Source organism: Gobio gobio, assembly GCF_949357685.1.
Source record: "Gobio gobio genome assembly, chromosome: 18".
NCBI lineage: Eukaryota > Metazoa > Chordata > Actinopteri > Cypriniformes > Gobionidae > Gobio > Gobio gobio.
In genome coordinates this window covers 29966898-29987040 of record NC_137111.1, presented here as the reverse complement: position 1 = coordinate 29987040, position 20143 = coordinate 29966898, and the positions used below count along the sequence as shown (strand labels likewise).

Genomic DNA, 20143 nt, shown 5'->3' with positions numbered 1-20143 from the left:
AATGGACAAAAATGTTATAAATTAAATAATAAAAAGGGGTTCATAAGACTTTTGCAATATATTAAGTATACATGTTTTCTAAAGTCAGTAACTTAAAGCTGCTGTCCGTAACTTTTTTGTGTTCAAGATTTACAAAAATTATATAATGAGAATGTACAACATGAATCCATTTTCCAAACCGTGTTTTTGTCTTACCCTGAATCATTATGGTACACTTATAAGTGTTTATATTGGGACTATTTCAGACCAGACTGGTAGGAACCGCTGCGGAGGAACACAGTCCCTGCGTGACTCGCCATAGATATAAACAGAGAGAAGTAGCTCCGGCTGCAATGTTCTTCCACAAGACGCATGCAGTTCTGTTTATTAACCGCGGACTGCAGCTTTAATTACTTTTGGTGCATTTATGAGAAAAGTAGTGCTGATTCATGAAAAATAAATGTTTTTGAATCGGTTGATCCAATTCACAAAACCAGTCTAAATGATTCAATCACAAATTCACAAGATCAGCTCAATGACCGTGGCTCACCGGTCACAGTATCAATAAGTTGACGATTCAACTTTAGTGAAGAAATCAAGTGTACAGCTCACTGGCTCTATATACTATTATAGTATTTGTTAATATTTTGAATTATCTTTCATTTTTATATTTTCAGTTTCATTTTATTAGATAGATAGATAGATAGATAGATAGATAGATAGATAGATAGATAGATAGATAGATAGATAGATAGATAGATAGATAGATAGATAGATAGATAGATAGATAGATAGATAGATAGATAGATAGATAGATAGATAGATAGATAGATAGATAGATAGATAGATAGATAGATAGATAGATAGATAGATAGATAGATAGATAGAAAAGGAAAAATAGAAAATGCTGCAGGTTTAAAACAACACATGGCAAAATATTGGCAAAAATGGCATTGCTGGGAGCACTAAGACTTAATTTTTTCACTTAACTGACAGCTTGAATTGTACGACATGTGAAATCTCATCTCATTTTGTGGTTGTGTACTCAAGAGTTTCAGTGTTGAATGTGGCATCTGCTACTCTTATCGACTCGAGTCAGACATTCCAGATCAGGTCTGCAATGACCCGCGCTGCGGCCAGCCTTTCCATCAAGTGTGTCTTTATGAGGTAAGCGCTTTAAGATTTAGTGAACCATACAAAAAAAACGCAGTTTAACAGTATTTCAAACAGAACAAACACAAAACCATGCAAAAACCAATAAACAGTTTCCTAAAAATGTATAATTTGTTAGTGTTTATATGATATTTAAATATTGTATTGATTTATTTGTCTTCACAGTGGCTGAGAGGTCTGCCCACCAGTCGCCAAAGCTTTAATATTGTGTTTGGTGAATGTCCTTACTGCAGCAAGGTAATATTTCAACACTATCACACAAATATAGCAAATAAAATAACTTTATTTCAATTAAAATATTACGTTTCTAGTGCCAAAAAAACAATTCATGCTGATTTATACATAAATTCATACATATTCTTTCAGCCCATCACTGTGAAAATGGTCACAGGAAACGCTTAACAACAGTCTGTTCATTCAGAGCAGTGCTCATGTGGCGTTACGGCTCCAGTAAGGATAATACCAACAACCAACAACAGTCAACAACGTGACAAGAAGGAAGATCAACATTCTTTTAATGTGCCATTTACCCTGATTTTTGGATTTTCCAAAGCCATCTCTGTAATGGTTGCGAGTCCATTCATCTTCCAATCCACAGACATCACTTCCCCAGTTGTCTCCATCATCATCAGATTCCTCCCATTGGTTTTGATTCCGGCTGTGTTTCCTGGTGTAGTTCCTCCAGTAGTTGACTTCACTGTTCGGTACTGCATAGTCCTCATTTCGTGTTTGAGTATGTTTTTCCTGGTTCTTATAGTGACGGTTTTGTTTTCCCCTCATGGTCATCCAGGTCTTGCCCTCATTAACATCCGCGTTCCTCTTTTCCTGTGTTGTTGGAGCAAATGTAATCTTTTCACATTATAAGAACTGGGCTGATATTGGGATCTGTTAATACACATTTGTATCAAACAATAAACATTGCAAAGCATATTTGTATTTCCTATGACTTGATGCTTTTAAAACATTGATCAATGTGAATAAGTGAATGATTGACTGTGGTCTATTTGTCACTGTGCTCTGCTGTTGGTTTTACTTTTTCGTGTCCCGTTCTCTGTCGTGCTCCTGCTCTTGTTCTAGGATGAACTCGTGGAGGGAGGGGCTCATCTTCATCACTGAGGTCCTCATCACTTTCTTTGGGCATCATCGACCTTTGCCTAATACTTCTTTTAGCAGTCATGTCAGCTTTGTTTGCTCTCTGTAAAGATGACGCCAGTTCATTTCAATGGGAGTGCATTAAACAACTGCATGATAACACTTTATTCTATATACAAATGACTTCCAAATATGATGAACCCTTTGTGAGAGACCCTCATCCTACTATATAATGGCAACTATACTACCGTTCAAAAGCTTGGGGTCAGTAAAGTGACGGTAATGACATTTATGTTACAAAATGTAATTATTTCAAATAAATTATGTTCTTTTGAATGTTCAATGATTATGACGAGAGACCATGTGACATGGAGTAAAGACGCTGAAAATTCAGCTTTGCCATCACAGGAATAAAGTACATTTTAAAATATATTTAAATATATATTCAAACAGTTATTTTAAATAATAATAAAATTTAGAAATAATTACGTTTTCGATACATTCAGCTTTGGTGAGCATAAGGGACTGCTTTCAAAGACATTCAAAAAATATATATTACTAACCCCAAACCTTTGAACAGTATTTTCATGTATACCGTCAAACCAAAATGTATCCAGACACCTTCAACATTTTCTCACATTATCAGTTTATTCGCTATATTTTAGAAAATGGTTAAAAAAAATTACAAGAACTTAAGAGTTAAACTGTGTCAGAACAAATTCATCTTGATAATAGAAAGGTATGCAATGGATTACAATCAACCAATCAGCTTTCAGCTGTTAATATTAAGTACACAATTAGATAATACCAATTTAGGTCCACCAATTACCAAGCAATGCTTAATTTTGTTCAGTCTGTGGTGTAAAAGGTCGCATTAGAAATAAAAAAAACCTTAAGCAAAACATGCTCAGTTCAAAGTGTCTGACTAATTTTGTTCCCAAATTAGTATAAATTTTACCGGTAGTCCACTGTATGAAGAATTTTTGAGTATACTATGTCACGGTTTACTTTATTTTGCTATCCTCACTTACATAAATGAACTATAGTGTCCTGCACCCACTAGTAAAAAATTATATCTAGTGTCTGAATAATTTTTGGTTTGACTGTAAATGCCCATTCATAGTGTGAGAATTAAATAATTGACTTTAAATCAGATTTTTAAAATATTACCGAAAAACTTTTACAAAATATACAAATTTACACAATCTACTAACAATGTATAAACCTAAACAAAAATATCTTCCAGTATCTATCTTATTTTATTTTTGTAACTTGATCTTTTAGATACGTTTTAATTTGTAATTTAGCTTTTAAACAGTAATGTTGGCCTTATTTTTTTGTCAAAAATAATATTTAAACGTAAAATAATGTAATCAAATTTATAGTAAAATATATTTTTCAGTAAAAACAAAACTGACCAAACATTTAAAAAATCATCTAGCCAACAAGAACCATAACTCCGCTGTTTTTTTAACTATACCTGCTTGTGTGTCTCTCGTTTGGTCTTGCTCCAGACTTTGTTTGGTGTGGACCCACCCAACTCTTCCTCATCATCTTCCTCTACTGTCACCACAGGCTTTGATCTGGCTGTTTTTTTGTCAGTAGTCTTGGGTTGGCTTGCAGCCTGTGGGAGGTTAAGTTAAATTAGATGACAGGAATTTACTTGCTTTTGTCTCTGAGCATTCACGAGAGAGTGAAAGAGAGCACTAAAAGTTCCCTCCCTGACCTGGATCCTGAGAGGAGAGGACCTGCCCTGATTAATGGCATCTACTGCTCTCCCTAAGGTGGCAACTGTCCAAACTAAATTTGGCCACAGATCACCAGCGAGGTCAACTGTAGGCAAAATAAACTCCAGGAGTGTCGGAGTGACACAAGGAGCTGCTGGCCTCACGCTGCCTGACGTGGTTTCAGGAGAGCTGAGACACGAGGGGGACATTGATGATGTTGTTTTAGCTTTTATTCAAAGGAACTGAAGCTACATCGTCTAGAAGGAGATGAACAGAACCACAGAGAAAAATATAACTACAAAGAAAAGGGGATTCAAATCTTAATGCCCTTGCTGTTGACACTGATGCTTTCCATCTGTGCTAAAGGTAGGGTGGTCAAGGTCAGAGGAAAAATACTCTGTACACTGCTTTGTAAGAACTCTCCATACATGTAAAACATTAAAGTACATTGATAGTGAAACCATTACCTGCACATAGACACATTTAGGAACACACATGTGCTCACTGAAAAAACAGTCAAATCCTCTAAACTTTGAACTGGCAGTCCCAATCTAGTTTTAGAAACATTGTCCTGTATTCTTCCTCAACAGAACCATGACCTAATGCATCTCAGGGAAACACAGCACTAGTCAAGTGCACTAGTGAAGCTCCTACATCTGGGTCAGGAAGTTACATATTCAAGTCGGAAACAAAGAAAAAGTAAAAAAAAACAACAAAACAATGAATGACACCGCTGAAACTTCAATTGCAGAATTTTTTCATTTAAGGAAGCACGGTTAAGATAAATTGAAAACCATCACATTTATATAAGTGCAATACATGTAACTTTTTACTAGAGACAAACAAGAAACTTTAAATTATGGTTTGACAAAAATAGGTTTTATAGGCCTTGAAATAGATATAGCCCATTTAATTTATATATTTATATACACTATTTTAGTTAAAGGGTTAGTTCACCCAAAAATGAAAATTCTGTCATTAATTACTTACCCTCATGTCGTTCGACACCTGTAAGACCTTTGTTCATCTTCGGAACACAAATTAAGATATTTTTGTTGAAATCCGATGGCTCAGAAAGGCCTCCATTGGCAGCAATGTAATTTGCACTCTCAAGACCCTTAAAAGGTACTAAAGACGTCGTTACAAAGTCCATCTCACTACAGTGGTTCTACAATAATTTTATGAAGTTACAAGAATAGTTTTTGTGCGCAAAAAAAATAACGACTTTATTCAACAGGTGCTTGTCTTCCGTCTAGGCCTCAGACGTGAACCCACGAAGCACCACGACGCAGGCCTAGACGGAATACAAGCACCTGTTGAATAAAGTCGTTATTTTTTTTGCGCACAAAAACTATTCTCGTCGCTTCATAAAATGATTGTAGAACCACTGTAATGAGATGGACTTTGTAACGACGTCTTTAGTACCGTATATGGGTCTTGTGAGTGCAGATTGCCAATGGAGGCCTTTCTGAGCCATCGGATTTCAACAAAAATATCGTAATTTGTGTTCCAAAGATGAACAAAGGTCTTAAGGGTGTCGAACGACATGAGGGTAAGTAATTAATGACAGAATTTTCATTTTTGGGTGAACTAACCCTTTAACCAGACTGATCTCATGAAATGTCGTATGTATGACACGCCAATTCGTATGGCATTTTGGCATGCTATCAAGACGCATAATCGCTTTTTAGCGTGTTTATCAACCCTACACTGCCCCTACCCCTAAACCTACCCATCACACACACACACACTGCCCCTGGCCCTAAACCTACCCATCACAAGAAACATTCTGCATTTTTACATTTTCAAAAAAACATAATTTAGTATGTTTATAAACCATTTACATTCACGCGGAATCACACGGCATAGACATACATGCGGAATCACACGGCCATAGACATACACGCGGAGATGATGGTTCGTTTCGGCGTACACATACACGCGGAATCACACGCCGTAGACATACACGCGGATAGCTCAAAATGCGTACAGATAACACGCCATTTGGCTTTAGAAAGTGGCGTGTATGTTTACGCAAAGTCATGATGTCATGTTGCTTTAACTCTCTTTTTATGGACCAGGGTGGAACAACACTTGATTTCCCACAATGTCGCTATTTGCCATTATTAGTAGTACACTAGTAAAGGTGCGTTCATATTTACCATTGTTCGCCAAATTTCCTTGGGCAAAATCCAATTATTTCAATAGGAATCCAAGTGATCTGAAATGTTTGCCCATGCAGATTTTGCATCGGCTTCAAATTGGTCGAGGGAATTTGCTGCGTTTTTCAAAGGAAAGCTACTTGGTTTGAAAGTAACTTCTGTCTGAGCTGTGCTTCAAACATTGTTACACTATTGGCTACGGGCAACTATTGACTATAAAATGTTATTACAAGCAAAATTTCACAGAAATTTCTTTGCTCATTAATACGCAGATATCTTATAATTATTTGTATGATTCTTGCTTTATTTATAAAACACTTGAAAATGCTACGGTCAATCAAAAACTGTAGAACTGAGATTTTTTCTGCAGAGGGTTCACTGTATGCAGAGTGGTTTCAATATCAGAGTACAAGGAGAGTAAATGACACCCTAAGCACTGAGGGTATTTACCAACCCTTCTCCAAATCACACTGAGCCTTCTGTATTGAACCACAGATCAAACTGCTGGACAGCTGCACATAAAAATGAGAGCCAATTCTAACTGCCGATCTTTTGGCCTCTGCAAAATGTGTGTATTCAACAGCCCCAAATTGGGATGCTCGGGTGTTCGTAAAGTTCAGCGGTTCAAGTTGGCAGTGATCAACTGTGAAGTGATTCCAGAGGAATTAAGGTCTCTCCACTCCAGACCTCTTGAGAGCCAATAAGCCTTTTGGCAAGGTCACCATAGGTTAACCTACGACACCACGGTCAAGATTCACCAGCTCATTCCCTTTATAGAGGAAAAATGCCATTCTTTGCTCCCGCCAGCTTAATAGAGTGCAGGAATCCAGTGTGGTGTGTTTCACGCAGTTTCATTCTGAATGTGCATCTGGACGTTGAAATACAAGTGAGCATGTGATTGCAATAAATAAGCGTGCTTTAATTAAATAGCTCTCTTGTATGGTTTTGACACTGCATTGAGCTGTGGCCCCAGGCTGAGGGCCTTCAGTAACTCTGAGTCTGTCACCACTGTGTAAATCTCCTTTTTTTTCTCGTCCGCACCACTTCGGTCCAAGTCCAACGCCGCCAATAGGCCAGTCAGACGGCTCGGAGCAAGAGTGGGAGTCATTGTAGCTGGGAAAGGGTCAGAGGAGGGTTCCCAAACCTGAGCATCTCCTTCTCTCTCCCAGACAGATAAATCTGCCGCAGCCCACAGACTGCTCAGAATGCTCCAGCCCCGGCTCATATGGTCTCTATTAAGACTACTGGGCTGCTGTGCCAAAGCATCTCACACTTACCCTTTGTGTGGTTGGCCTGGCCATCTCTGACGGCCTGGAGAGGTCCAATGGGCCCTGCGGCCTGGCCACTGACAGAACCATTCTTAGGGCCTGGTAGTCTGGCTTTTCATTGTACTCAAGGCTTTTCACGCTGGACAGGAACCTGGCTATTTCTGCAAGGAGTCAGAAAGAAAGACATCTGAATATGTAAAACTCAACGGGATAGTTCTCCCAAAAACTGAAAATAGTGTCATCATTTACTCACCCTCATGACATTCTAGACTTTGTTTCTGCTGTGGAACACATAAGGAGATATTCTGAAGAACATTTCCGTAGTTATTGTTCAAATAATGAAAGTTAATGGGGTTCAAATGAAACTAATCCATACAACTCAAATGGTATACTGAAATTCTTCCAACGCAACACTAACGATATGTATGATGACCAGATCAAAATTTAAGCCCACTTTCAAATCATATCAAAACATTGATCGACACACACGAATACAGACTACATCAAATGCGGTGACACAAACCTCAAACAGTGTCAAACCTCATTGATTAGTCATGGCGATTGACTTGGACTACATCATTTGTATGGATTAATTTCACACCATCTTAATGCTTCTGACTTTCATCATTTGGACAAAACCAGCTAAAGCATTCGCCAAAATATCATCTTTTGTGTTCCGCAGAAGAAAGAAGCATGTTCAAGTTTGGAATGACATAAGGGTGAGGAAATGATGACAGAATGTTCATTCTTGGGTGGACTATTCCACACAGAAACAATTTTGAAAATCAGATGTTGAGCAGGAAACTTATTCGAAACAACTCATCATGTAGGGCAGGGATCCGAACCGTGAGACATAATGACAACAGTAGCACCATTTTAACGTTTCTACAGTTTAAAGTGAACAGTGCGTCAAAACACGCCACAAGCGTCGCAAGGTCATTTATGGAAATGGTCTTTTGGCTCTATGTCCTTTAATATTTTTATCTAGAGCAAACGCACTTCATTCAAGCCCTTTCCGTTCCATGCATTGCTTCCCTCCCAGCTAAAGATACTAAAGCATCACATTAAGATGACATGGTTATTTTAACAAGTAGCAAAAACAGTGAACAGCAAAATAATTATTTCGCTAAAACACTGCAGAAAATGAGAATGCAGCAAATACAATTATTTTTAATTGTAATCAAAAGTTTTTTGACAATACCTTTTTTAAATACTTTTCTTTCTGATTATTAATCAGCATATTAAAAGCATTTAATTATAAACAATGTTATAATTGGGAAAATAGTTTGTAGATGGCAAGAAAAGACAACTAAAACTTTGAAATTACTTGTTAACTTTTTCTGATAACGGCATTTTGATTACTATGTACATTATGCGTTTGTTTTTAGTTTAAACGTTTTTAAGGCAAAATGTACAAACCTCAAGATAAAAATCATGAACCTCCAGTATCTTTTCTGTCATATTGCCTTACATAGTTAACTGAATGTAAAACAGAATAATAGCCTGATAAAACATCTGATCTTACCTTTTAATAAAAATATCCAATTGGGCTCAACTGATAAATTTGGCTTTCTGGGAACTGGGAATTTTTTCTCAGACACCAATGCTTTGGCTCTGAGGTCCCAATATACTCATATTTGATGACTATTTTGACTGTTAAGGATTTTTTTGTTGTTGTTTTACAAAGTTCTACTGCTGCCCAGATGGAAATTTGTAACTATTCCCAAAAAAAATACTGTTTTGACTGTTTGTTATTTTTTGTTGTTGTTTTACGGAGTACTACTGCTGCCCTGATGGAAATTTATAACTATTCCAGAAAAAAAATATTGACCGGTGGGAAGGAAATCTAGAGGCCAGACCTCTTGGAACTTTAATTGAATATCCTTGATGTAGAGCATTACCCAATGTGTCCTTTTTTGGAACCTACACAAGTGAGGACTACTGTGGAGGTGGACCGTGGTTGAGTATTTGCATAATTTGCAGATAAACACCAACTGAGCTGGTCTGCATGTTTAATGTTGATGCATCCTGCTGTTGACCTAGATGCTTACTGAACACACTCGCAAATGTCCGGCCAAGTGACAACCTGCATCTGCAGACTTCATTTTCATTCCAAAGGGAACAAAAAAATCACATCTTTCTAACAAATGGACAATGGCAGGAGCACAATGTAGAGGGGCCTCTCTGTTCATACGAGAACACAAATGTGTGTCTAATATAGGCACCTTCCATTCTTCACTGTAATAAATATGCTGGATGCAGTGCTACGCTGGTGCGCATTCTCTTTGTGGCAGCCTAGCTGAATGTATACCACATGCGCAGCCTTGATGCATGTTAGAGGTCTTATCTTTCTGGTCCAGCTGCAACCAGCCTCTCAAGGTTGGGGGAATAAGGCCTCATCATAATCATAGATCACAAAGCCCCCTTTCAGAAGATGCACGTGCCCTCGCTCCCTGTGGAGGAGGGAAAGATACTGCAGGGACACTAGAGTCCGTTGATGAAGGAGAGGCAAGGAGATTTTGCTTGTGGGGATGGCGAGGAAGCTAAGTCCCTGCCCCATACCTTGTTGATCAAAGCAAATGGTCTGCACACTCACATGCACCTACCCGTGCCGGAGCCGGACGTGGACATATTCAGGACAGAATCTGGCAGGTTGGACATCAGCCTGTGGTCAAGAGATGATAAAGGGAAAGGTTAAACAGAGGTCCTGCTGCATCTGAAAACACCTCTTTGCTTTTGACTCATGGAATCACACACCACTGTGAAGAACTTGTCGTTCTAATGATCTGCAGATCCTTTTAAAGCTGTGTACTCCACTGTTTAAATTTCCAGACAAGAAAGAAAATATGTGGCCTTACAAACCTTTAGTGGAGTTTTAAGGCTTTAATGAAGCAGTTGGGTGAATAATTCAGTCTGAATAAGCAGAGAAAGCCTCTGATCAGCAGCCACTGTACACAACTAGACCTATGGTGAAAAGGGGAACGTACTTGGCCTTGGCCTCCTGGACCTCAGCTGGGTTCCTAAGAGATGAGAGCCAGGGCAGAGTTCCACACTGCCAGTGAAGCAAGCAGTAGCCCAACACCTCCAAGTCTCCTCGTCTGGATGCGGCTGTTGGAGAAAGTGAAGATAAGGAAAAGAATTTGAGTGTTGGTTGAGAAGCGAGTTTAAACTCTTTGATTGAATGACCCGTCCATTGGCTGCTGAAATATGCCCTTATAAAAAAGAAGAAGAAGGAGGGGGGGTGTGATGGAGAGGAGTATTTTGTTTTCTCAGCTGGTGCCCTGGCCTGCCTCACAGGCTAACGGGGCTTTTCTAAGAGGGGCTGAGAGTTGAAAGAGTAGGTCAGTTTCCTCCCACCAGCGCTCCTCACATCTCTCACACTCCCTCCTCCTTCGTCTGGTCTGGCGACTCGTCCAGGAACCTGATCCTGACGGCCTCTGACATGATCCAGACAGCCTGTGGCCCAGCCCGACACTCTCTCCGACGGAGAGCCAAGCAGTAAAACAAAGAAATAAATGTCTGGGCCCAAATAGTTTCCACATGTTTCTGGATTCCGTGGGGTCTCTGCTGGCCTTAAGAGAAGAGCCTGAGAGTGTTTGCATGTGCTCCTTAGACCGCCTTCATCTCCACCTCTGCCGTAACACATTACACAACTGCCATCTAGTGTAAATGTATTTTGCATACTAAAAACTTCTTACAAGACTCTCCACCCTGGGCTAGGAATCAATACAGATTTCCCAAATCAGTTTAATTCCATTTCACAAGCTCTTGATTTGATTCAGATTATTGATTTCCAATTTATTTGGGAAAATTGCAATTATAATGTAAATTTTTCTTACATATTCTTACATATCTAATTCTGTATATTATACCGGGCGGTGCTTCAGATTTATTCCAATCAGTAACTTAAACTATCCATTAAAAGAACCGACTCAAAACACCAACAATGGAAATTTAAGTTTTCAATGGGAAAGCGGGCTACACAACCCTAAACCATCGAAGAGTGGCCATGTTACACAAATCACACTGTATGTTTTACTAAAAAGAACCAGCTTATAGGAGTCAACGCTGTATGTTTTTTGATTCAATAAAAAGAACTGGCTCTTAAGAGTGATTCATTTCAGGAATTGGGCTACACAATACATTCTGCATCTTTTTGATTCGCTTAAAAGAACAGGCTCATAAAAGTTACTGGTTACAGGAATCAGGCTACACTTGTCACGTATGTGTTTGATTCGCTAAAATTAAGCAGCTAATAAAAGTCAGACTACACTGGTCACAGTGCATGTTTGTTTTTGCGTGCAGCACATGAGGACAACACAATAAAATATGTTTTAAAAAAAAATCTAGGCAACTGTGCTTAACCTTGGGAGCAGAAGAGATTAATACTTTTGGAATAAGTACAGGAGGTTTTAGTCTTCAAAAAAGCCCAAGAGAGCTGGTTTTACACTTGCATAAGCTCAATGGGAATCTATCCCAATCTAGCTTTTACAACACCACATCTGCTTAAGAACACTGAGTGTGAAATGGCCTCACTAAAACCAAATGATTAGTCTTATTCCAACCAGACAGACAGCAGCAGCATTTAGATATGAAATATTCACTTTGGATCCCAGCTATTAAACCAATTACAGGTTGACTTTAAACTAAGGACCCTCAATGAATTACGTTTGCCTAAATTTAAATCTGAATGGGATGGTTTAGTCAGTTTCACTCATATGCGGGAGTTAAGCCTGTCCCTTCATGAAAAGCTCCAACTTCATCAATAAGGGTAAATTAAGGCACATCATTTGTCCGTGCCTAGAGAGTGTATTAACTCAATACTGTAACTGCAGTCCATCTCCTGAGAAATTACCTATTGACTGCATTCATCAAAAGGGAAAATCTCTGCCTAAATCCATGACCATCATTGATCCTGCCATGCCTATTACAGAGTCAGCCTCCCTGCCCGCTAGCCAGCAACACCATTAGGCCACGCATATAGGTTTTCTTTATTTTTCTTCAACCTTGACCAAAGTAATTTAGCAAACACACAATTTAATAGAAAAGATTTTAACATCCCTCACAGGTGACCTTGGAAAAAGGCCTTCTAAGTGCCATGTAAAAAAGGCCACTATGATTAAAGACCAAAGTGCACAAGATAAGACCAGCTCTGTAAACATTTTGTACCACTCTGTAATATGGAGCTGAAGGGGTGGGCTTCCTGGCCTAGTCCTGACACCGATTCACTTATAAAAAAGGCTGTTCCACAAGAATGATGCATTCTAGGCTGAGCACAACACCTTCCATCAGATGGAAGCTGTTGTTCATAATTATGGCCTATTGTTATTGTGATTATCCAAAGCGCCATGTCAAACTCTTGAACCTCTCCTCCTGAATTTCGGCTCAATTCAACCCTACAGGTGATAATTAGGCCTTTATCACAGAGTTCAGTGGGACACGAAGTGCTCGTCTCTGCACTCCTCACCATGGTAACAAGTCAACATCTACACGGGGTGCCAGGGGCCAAAAGAAAAGAAACACTCTGCAATCTGCATTCATCTACAGGGCAGTCGGTGCTAATGACCTACACAACAGCTGTCAGTGTCCTCCTTCAAGATAGCTAGTGCGGTGATGTCAGCTCGGCTGCGGATTGTTTAATAGTGGCCAAAACTAGGTTTGTCAAATTTACGGCCTTGCTGCTTTGAGTTTAGCTTTGGGAGTGGATCGGGACACTGAACTCCCAGGTCGGTGCGTCGGTGGGTAGGTGTTTTTATAAACTCTCAAGCGTTATATCACTTGCCATATGCAGTGTGATTTACAAAGTACAACTGGCCATACATTCACAGAGCAGAAAGATGGAATCAGGACCATATGTAGAATCCTGTTCATGAAAAGTTAACAAATTGTTTCAGGTAAGAACATGGTCTTGTCTGAAAGCAGCCAGACCTTGGTCTGAACCTGAGCATGATTTATGTTGATGTATCAAACAATGTGTTTTACTAGGTCCACACTATGAGCTACAGAGATTCGTGCACTTTTCCCCCCTTTTATATCTAAATAGGAATAATACACACATGGATTCCCACATAATCATCCTCTACATATAAAACCATCTTAATGATATGAAAACACCATACTGTAAAAGAAAAATATGGAGGGGAAAGGTTTCAATCCACATAAAAACCTCTGGTTTGTCATGCCAGGGGTTTTCAAACTTTTTGATGGCATGGACCCCCAAATATGAAAAGATAAATGCAGATTTATTATTTGATGTATGCAGCCCTATTTATATAAAGTGAGAAAAATAGGCATGATATTATTAAAAAAACATGTAATTTCCAAAAAATATAATAAATAAGTTAAAAAATGTATGTATTAAAACAATTACTCAAACAAGGGTTGCTTGATTATAGCAAAAATCATAATCATGATTATTTTGGTAAATATTGTAATCATGATTATTTAACACAATTATGGGTGGGCCATATGACCAAAACCATATACAAGTAATTTATTTAGCGAGATACATACATACATATATATATATATATATATATATATATATATATATATATATATTTATTTTTTTTTTTTTTTTTTTTTTGGAAATAAGGTTTCTATGTTAGCAGGTATATTAGGCCGCTGTCACTTTAAGACCGAATGCGTGGCTCCAATATACAGTATACGCCACACATTCTATTTTCTCCCAACTGTTTACGTTCACATAACCAACTGGGTTTACGTGAATACTCGCCAACCCCCGCATTTTGCATTTCTGACCATTTAAGCACGGACCCAACGCTCAAAGTTCACTTTGTTCGTCCGTGTTCCGCTCCGTCTCGGAGCGCGCACAGAAAGACGCCTGAGGAACAGTGCGAGCTCTCTTTCGTGCTTTTAACATCTGACAGGAACAGAATGGGGCACAATAATCATTTTATCCCGATTATCGTACTTTTATAGTAGTCAAAGTCAAAACTCTATTCCGATTAATCGCACAGCCTCAAATTGTAATATCATACAATGAAATAAATGTGAACATTTAAAATATTATTGTGTTAAACTTATTTAATATTAACCTTACAACAATAAACTTTAAGCAATATTTTTCTGCTGACTGGGCATCTTGTCTTTTCTCCGTGTGCTTTCAAAATTAACAGCAACAGAAACATGGCTATTAGCAAGCTTTACCTCTGTGTATTCATTATTGAACTCCTGTAATATCCTATGGCCAACGCAGCCAAAGATATTGGCTTTGAGTCCCAGTTCAACAAAACATCAAAGCTTTAATTAATAGTAAATGCATACAAGATGCAGGTTATGACTTTGACTAATTATGGATTTCTTGAATTAAGTCTGCCCAAGTAAGCATGGATAGAACAATCAATATCCAATAAAAAAGGACTGTACACAATTTACAAGTTAATGTGTTTCCAATAGTGTGACCCAAAGTTAAAGACATGATACTGACAAGTCCCAGCCACATAAACAGACCCCATTACAAGGTGAGTAATCTGGATAGTGAATTCATACTTTATGGTGAACCTCTTCCTTTTAAGTTAACGTGAAATTAAAACTACCCCCATTTACTTCCTTAATGCATGTTTCTGGTGTGATTGCAGCTAAAACAATGATTCATGTTATTCCAAATAAAAATAAAGGGTTGTCTTTGTAATCTTTAATCAAATCTCCAATACCACTTTAATTTTCCCTTTTTCAATTCCCTACATGTTTTTTCTTACTTAATATCCTGTTTCACTTACAAATACTTCAAATTATGAAAGTAAATTGGGTTGCAAACAGCAATTTACGTTGACCTTAACTGGGAAACACAGGACATTTATGCATAATGCCATATGTTTCTATCTCGGTAATACCTCAGCATGGTTTCAAAAGATAAAATAAACGACAGATTTCACATTACCTACTCCTTTGTGAGCGTCAATGCTTGTGTACTCAATGGTGCCATTGTGTCCTTTCTTGGGGTTCTCTTTGTACTCTTTATGCTCACCATTAGGACAGTATCTGTATGACAGTCCATAGTCAGCCAAGTACACCTGCAAAAGATAAAGTCAGCATAAATCATCCCAAAGACATTTTCTTTCAAACTGAACCTCTCCTACTGTATATGGTATGTTAGTGCAAGGCACAAGGAAATGGGGTCAAGTTGTGACAGCAGATTGAGACTTTAATTGATTATACTCCATTATCCTTAAGTTCCAAATGTCATCAATGCTGGCTGGCCGTCTTAGTAGACGATCAATGAATTTTTTTTAAAAAACCTCTTATTCAAGTACCATGTGCCGTGTTTGAATACAATAAATGAGGTCCCACTTTATATTAGGTGTCTTTAACTACTATGTACTAACATTTAAATTAATAATTTGATATAATGCACTTATTGCGTACATATTACCGCTGTCAACGCTAACGTGTTAATACATACAATTAATTCAAAATCCTGTTAAAATTATTTACCACTAATAAATTATTGAAGCATGTGAAATTGCGTCATTAACATAATTTACGTCACACAGTTACATGATCTTAGAAGTCCAGGCTTATTACATCAGAGATGGCAGAGAGAACAATGACTTGCGCCAGTTTTTAGTGAATTATTCATTCCAGTGTCTGTTTAGCTTTAAAACACGAGCTGTCATATTCAGTGATTGTTTCTGAAGAGTGTGAGCCCACTCACGCATCAGGCTGTGTGAAATAGAAGACAGAACACCGCTGTATGGCAAGATGATACATAAACTACGTTTCTCGGCTGGATAAAGCTAACCAGCTTCTAGCTAGTTTGTAATCAAGGAAAGAAGCGTGAGTCCGTTATATTGATGCGCAATCAAACCGTGTATGATCGCACATTGTATTTATGCACAGACACATTTCAGTACATTCACGTTGATTCCACACTGATTCAGGATATTGATTTTATCTTTCATGTGTATGTTGCTGTGTTTAGTCATTCTGAATGGATCTGTGAATGGATATAATGCAGTCAGGTCAAGGTGGTTGGTTCACAGGGTTTTTTTTTCTCCATGTGGTCCTGTTCAGTATCGCAATCTAAAATGTAAAAAAGCTCTAAAAGTTTTAAACAAGTTCTTTGTTGTTGCACTGTACACCTACTGTACACTGAATTCTGAAACGTTTTTGTCTGTAATGTGTTTTTTTTTCATGGGTGCATTGGTATGCATAAATGTATGAATTATAAGGACTCCTTATATCATTTGGTTATTTGGTGTCCTTTTGAAGTCTCCAAGTGTCCTTTTTTGGAAAGACATCTATATTTACCTTGAAAAAGGCTTGCAGAAAATACAGTTTTGTAAGAATCGCCCTTCGATCTAATAGTTTATTTTGCTGAATATAGCAAATGATAACAAAATAAATGCTTTAAACAAGAAAAATAATGTATGCTTAATTTCATAAATTTAATCAGTTAATCGTGATTAAAGATTTGGTAACACTTTATTTATTACAACACGAACACAGTAAGTACATTGTACTTATTATGTGATGTAAGTACATTGTAGTTAAAGACACCTAATATAAAGTTTGACCCAAAAAGATAATTTTAGATGTCCCTTATTGATTGCATACAGACTCACCTTGCTTGGATCGCTGTGTCCCAATAAGAGATTGGCAGCCTTAATGTCAGCATGGACGTACTCATTGTCATGAATATATTCCAACACATCCAGCTGTTAAGGGCAAAGTGACAGAGGGGAAGGTTAACATGAATAATTTAGTAACCTCATAATGACCTACCATAATGACTACAGACAGATGAGATGGATGCAAGGCAGCCGGACTCCCAGAAAATGCAACAAAAGTTTACTCAAAATCCACTATATTATGCAATACTGTAAATAATTTTGCATTGTTATGCTTATGTTCAATCAAACCCTCTACATATACTGAGGTCACATATTAAAAATGAAATGAAAATGAGAAATGATGTCTTAGCAACTACGTGAAATAAAAATAAGTGTAAGTTGAAGTACTAAATACTAAAAATAAGTTAAAGCTATATAGAAAATATAACAAAAAATCTAAATGACAAGGACACAACAAAATAATTAAAAATAACTAAAACTGAAAATATCAAACGCAAATATCAAAATAACACTTTAATAGTACATAAATATTACTAAAATAACACTGAAAAGCAGTTCTAACTAAACATTGTACGAAGTTCAGCTGCGTCTCACCATGAGGACACCCAACTGTAGCACGGTGGACTTCCTCAGATGTCCACCACTCTCCTCAAGCACCTTTTGCAGGTCTGTGCCCAGCCGATCCATCACCATAAACCTGTACCTATACAACCGGACAACAAAATCAAAATGGACTTAAATATATAATTAAAACAAAAGAAAACAGAAACAAAAAAGATGAATGTGTTTAATTTCTGTGCTGGGCCCTATGACAGTATATACTATGTGAATGTGTAAATGTGTCTACAGGTAATGATTTTGCTGTGCCATTTATGCGTGGGCAGGAATGTTTTATATTATTTACACAAGTGACGAAAATTCAAAGCAAATGTGTTATAAAGGGTGTATAGGAGTTTCACCGTTTACAGTTGCTGAGCAACAATACAGAATTTATGTGGGTATATATTGGCTATTTCACAACTTCCCCCAATCAGACATTAGATTCCAAACTATCTGTTTTATACTTATTTTACTGTTTTGAAAATGTTTTTGTACTGACCCCAGACTTACAGTATAATCCATTTATCATCTTACATTTTGTCCATTGAGATATAAATAAAATAAGAAATTATTCACATGAGATGAAGTATTGTAAATATGAGGTATTTAATTTACTTGATTATCCAAAAACAGTTAAATAGAAATTTCCAGCAATATAAAATTGCACAATTCTGAATATTATCATTCAAATTAAGAAAAATATCTCTGTTGAATATATTTATGCATTACTCATATCATGGTGATCATACGATGCACCCTAGTCAAACTAAATTATCATACCTTGTCCCGTTATTTTCAGTCAGTCCAGATCCCCAGTAAGTTGGGATCCCCAAAAACTCCAGATGTTTAGACTTCTTCCATTTGTTCACTGTGAATTCAGAGTTTAAAATGTTTTAGCCATTTTATATATTTGCACATGATTTACAACCATATAAAGTTATATACGCAACACTCATAAAGAAGCACTTCCTCCAGCCTAGCTGGAAGGGGAATCTGCCTTGACTGGCTGTGCACCAGACTGACAGGTGGTCAGGGGCCCTTCGGAGAAACCAGCATCATTATCAGCAATTTGGTCACTCTCTCTGAATTAGAGCTCAAACAAGCTGGGATTGCACTAACGACCACAGAGGTGCATGTTTGCTTTGGTTTATTAATTCGCATAGCCAGGCTAATTTACATCTATAGCCACTTCATCAGTGACATGCACTCCATGTTTGAGAACTCTCAGATTAAGATGAGGGGTCTTCAGTATTTTCATTCAACACTACTTCAAACATGCATATGTTTCTACATCCTTTGGCAATAATAAAATCAGTGTTTGTGAACATATTTTCTTAAAATGTCTTGCATAGCAATATTATTCCGTTACATATTATGAACAGCATTTAGGTAAATAAAGGAACAAAAAAATCTTACTAGTATCTGGCTTTGCTGCTCGTTGGTAAAATTTCAATTCTGAGAATAAAGGTCCATTTTCATGATATTCCTGAAAATGTATATAGAAATTGTATGACAGCCCATGTATATGGTTATGGGTGACATCTCATCAAACTGTTTCATATTTCTTACCACTTTGATCACAAAATCAGTGTCATCTCGAACAGGGACACTCACATCCCGAGAGGCTGTAAAATGTAAACAAATAAAAAACTGAAAATTTTGAACTTTGGATAGCTATAAAACCATGATAAGTCTAAGTCATCATTTCATGTGGCTCAAGATGTGAGTGTACATTATTTTACACGTTTAAAAAAGACACTACAGTGAACTTTCATATTCAACAAAAAAACTACAAAACGCACCTTTAAATATCATTTAGAAAATAATTTCAAAGTGCACAGGAAATTTCAATGTTCAGGTCTTTGAACTTTGAACCACCATGTCTAATGCCACAGATGAAAGTGAAATTATGAAGATGTTTCACACGAAATATAACTTAAGTCATTACCCAAGTAGATCAGTCCAAAACCACCTTGTCCAATTTTTTTGCCGAGGCGCCAATTCTTCTTTTCTGAATCTGTTAAAATACATCCTTCTGGAAGTTCACGGGGTAGTTTGTATTTCTTTGGTGCCATGATGTTAAATTGTCATGTAGAAAGTTACAGAACCAATAATCCTAATGACTGAAGAGAGCAATGGAAACTTTCTGGCAAGTCATTCCTGGTTATTTATTGGTTCCTTATTTAACTACTGTTTCACAAACATACTGGTAATAACAATAACGCGTTCTTATAAATGCATGTCAACACTCGATAAGAAGCATAATGTTATACAGAAGAATAATTTTGATACATCATAATCACACAGTTTCAGTTCTTCCAGTCTGTTTTGTTTTCGCTGCAACTTCCTGAAAGTGATTGACACTCCCGCGACATCGGGTCCAAATCTCTAACAACCAATCAAACACAGGAATGTGTGTGCCCTTCGTGTTCAACTACCAATAAAATAACTAGAGAGCCGGAACAACGCCGTGGCGAATGTTTTATCACAGGGCAGCGTCGACGTCATTCAAAACAGGACGAGAGATGTTTCACTCGTTTTCGCGA

General features: G+C 37.5%; 2 protein-coding genes across 4 annotated transcripts in view; one reads left to right on the top strand and one right to left on the bottom strand.

Moving 5' to 3' along the window:
• fancl (FA complementation group L) overlaps positions 1 to 2081 on the top strand; it is a 21950-nt gene extending 19869 nt beyond the window's left edge. Inside the window, exons 12-14 of the mRNA XM_079841989.1 lie at positions 1030 to 1146; positions 1318 to 1389; positions 1519 to 2081. Coding sequence (XP_079698115.1) covers positions 1030 to 1146; positions 1318 to 1389; positions 1519 to 1554 — 225 coding nt within the window. The 3' untranslated portion in view covers positions 1555 to 2081. The remainder of the gene's footprint in view (positions 1 to 1029; positions 1147 to 1317; positions 1390 to 1518) is intronic.
• vrk2 (VRK serine/threonine kinase 2) lies at positions 1418 to 20143 on the bottom strand. Of its 3 annotated transcripts, none has more exons than XM_079841986.1 (13): positions 19546 to 20143; positions 19167 to 19222; positions 19014 to 19083; positions 18378 to 18465; positions 17592 to 17700; positions 16989 to 17081; positions 15305 to 15437; positions 10389 to 10509; positions 10008 to 10066; positions 7411 to 7562; positions 3725 to 3868; positions 2186 to 2347; positions 1418 to 1977 (listed from the first exon to the last, which is right to left on the bottom strand). In XM_079841986.1, the coding sequence occupies exons 1-13, from the start codon at positions 19670 to 19672 to the stop codon at positions 1582 to 1584; spliced, it is 1710 nt and encodes a 569-aa protein (XP_079698112.1). In that variant the 5' UTR covers positions 19673 to 20143; the 3' UTR covers positions 1418 to 1581. The 3 variants fall into 3 exon arrangements, with proteins under 3 accessions (XP_079698112.1, XP_079698114.1, XP_079698113.1); XM_079841988.1 differs by having other exon boundaries at positions 1418 to 2037; positions 19546 to 19970; XM_079841987.1 differs by lacking the exons at positions 10008 to 10066; positions 10389 to 10509 and having other exon boundaries at positions 19546 to 19970.

Excerpts from the sequence above, each read along its gene's own strand:
- vrk2 (XM_079841986.1), bottom strand. The coding sequence starts at position 19,672 with ATGGCACCAAAGAAATACAAACTACCCCGTGAACTTCCAGAAGGATGT. Across the intron at positions 18,466-19,013 it reads AGCAGCAAAGCCAGATACTA|TGAACAAATGGAAGAAGTCT; the intron begins GTAAGATTTTTT and ends CTGAATTCACAG. Across the intron at positions 3,869-7,410 it reads CCAGGCCAACCACACAAAGG|GCTGCAAGCCAACCCAAGAC; the intron begins GTAAGTGTGAGA and ends AACCTCCCACAG.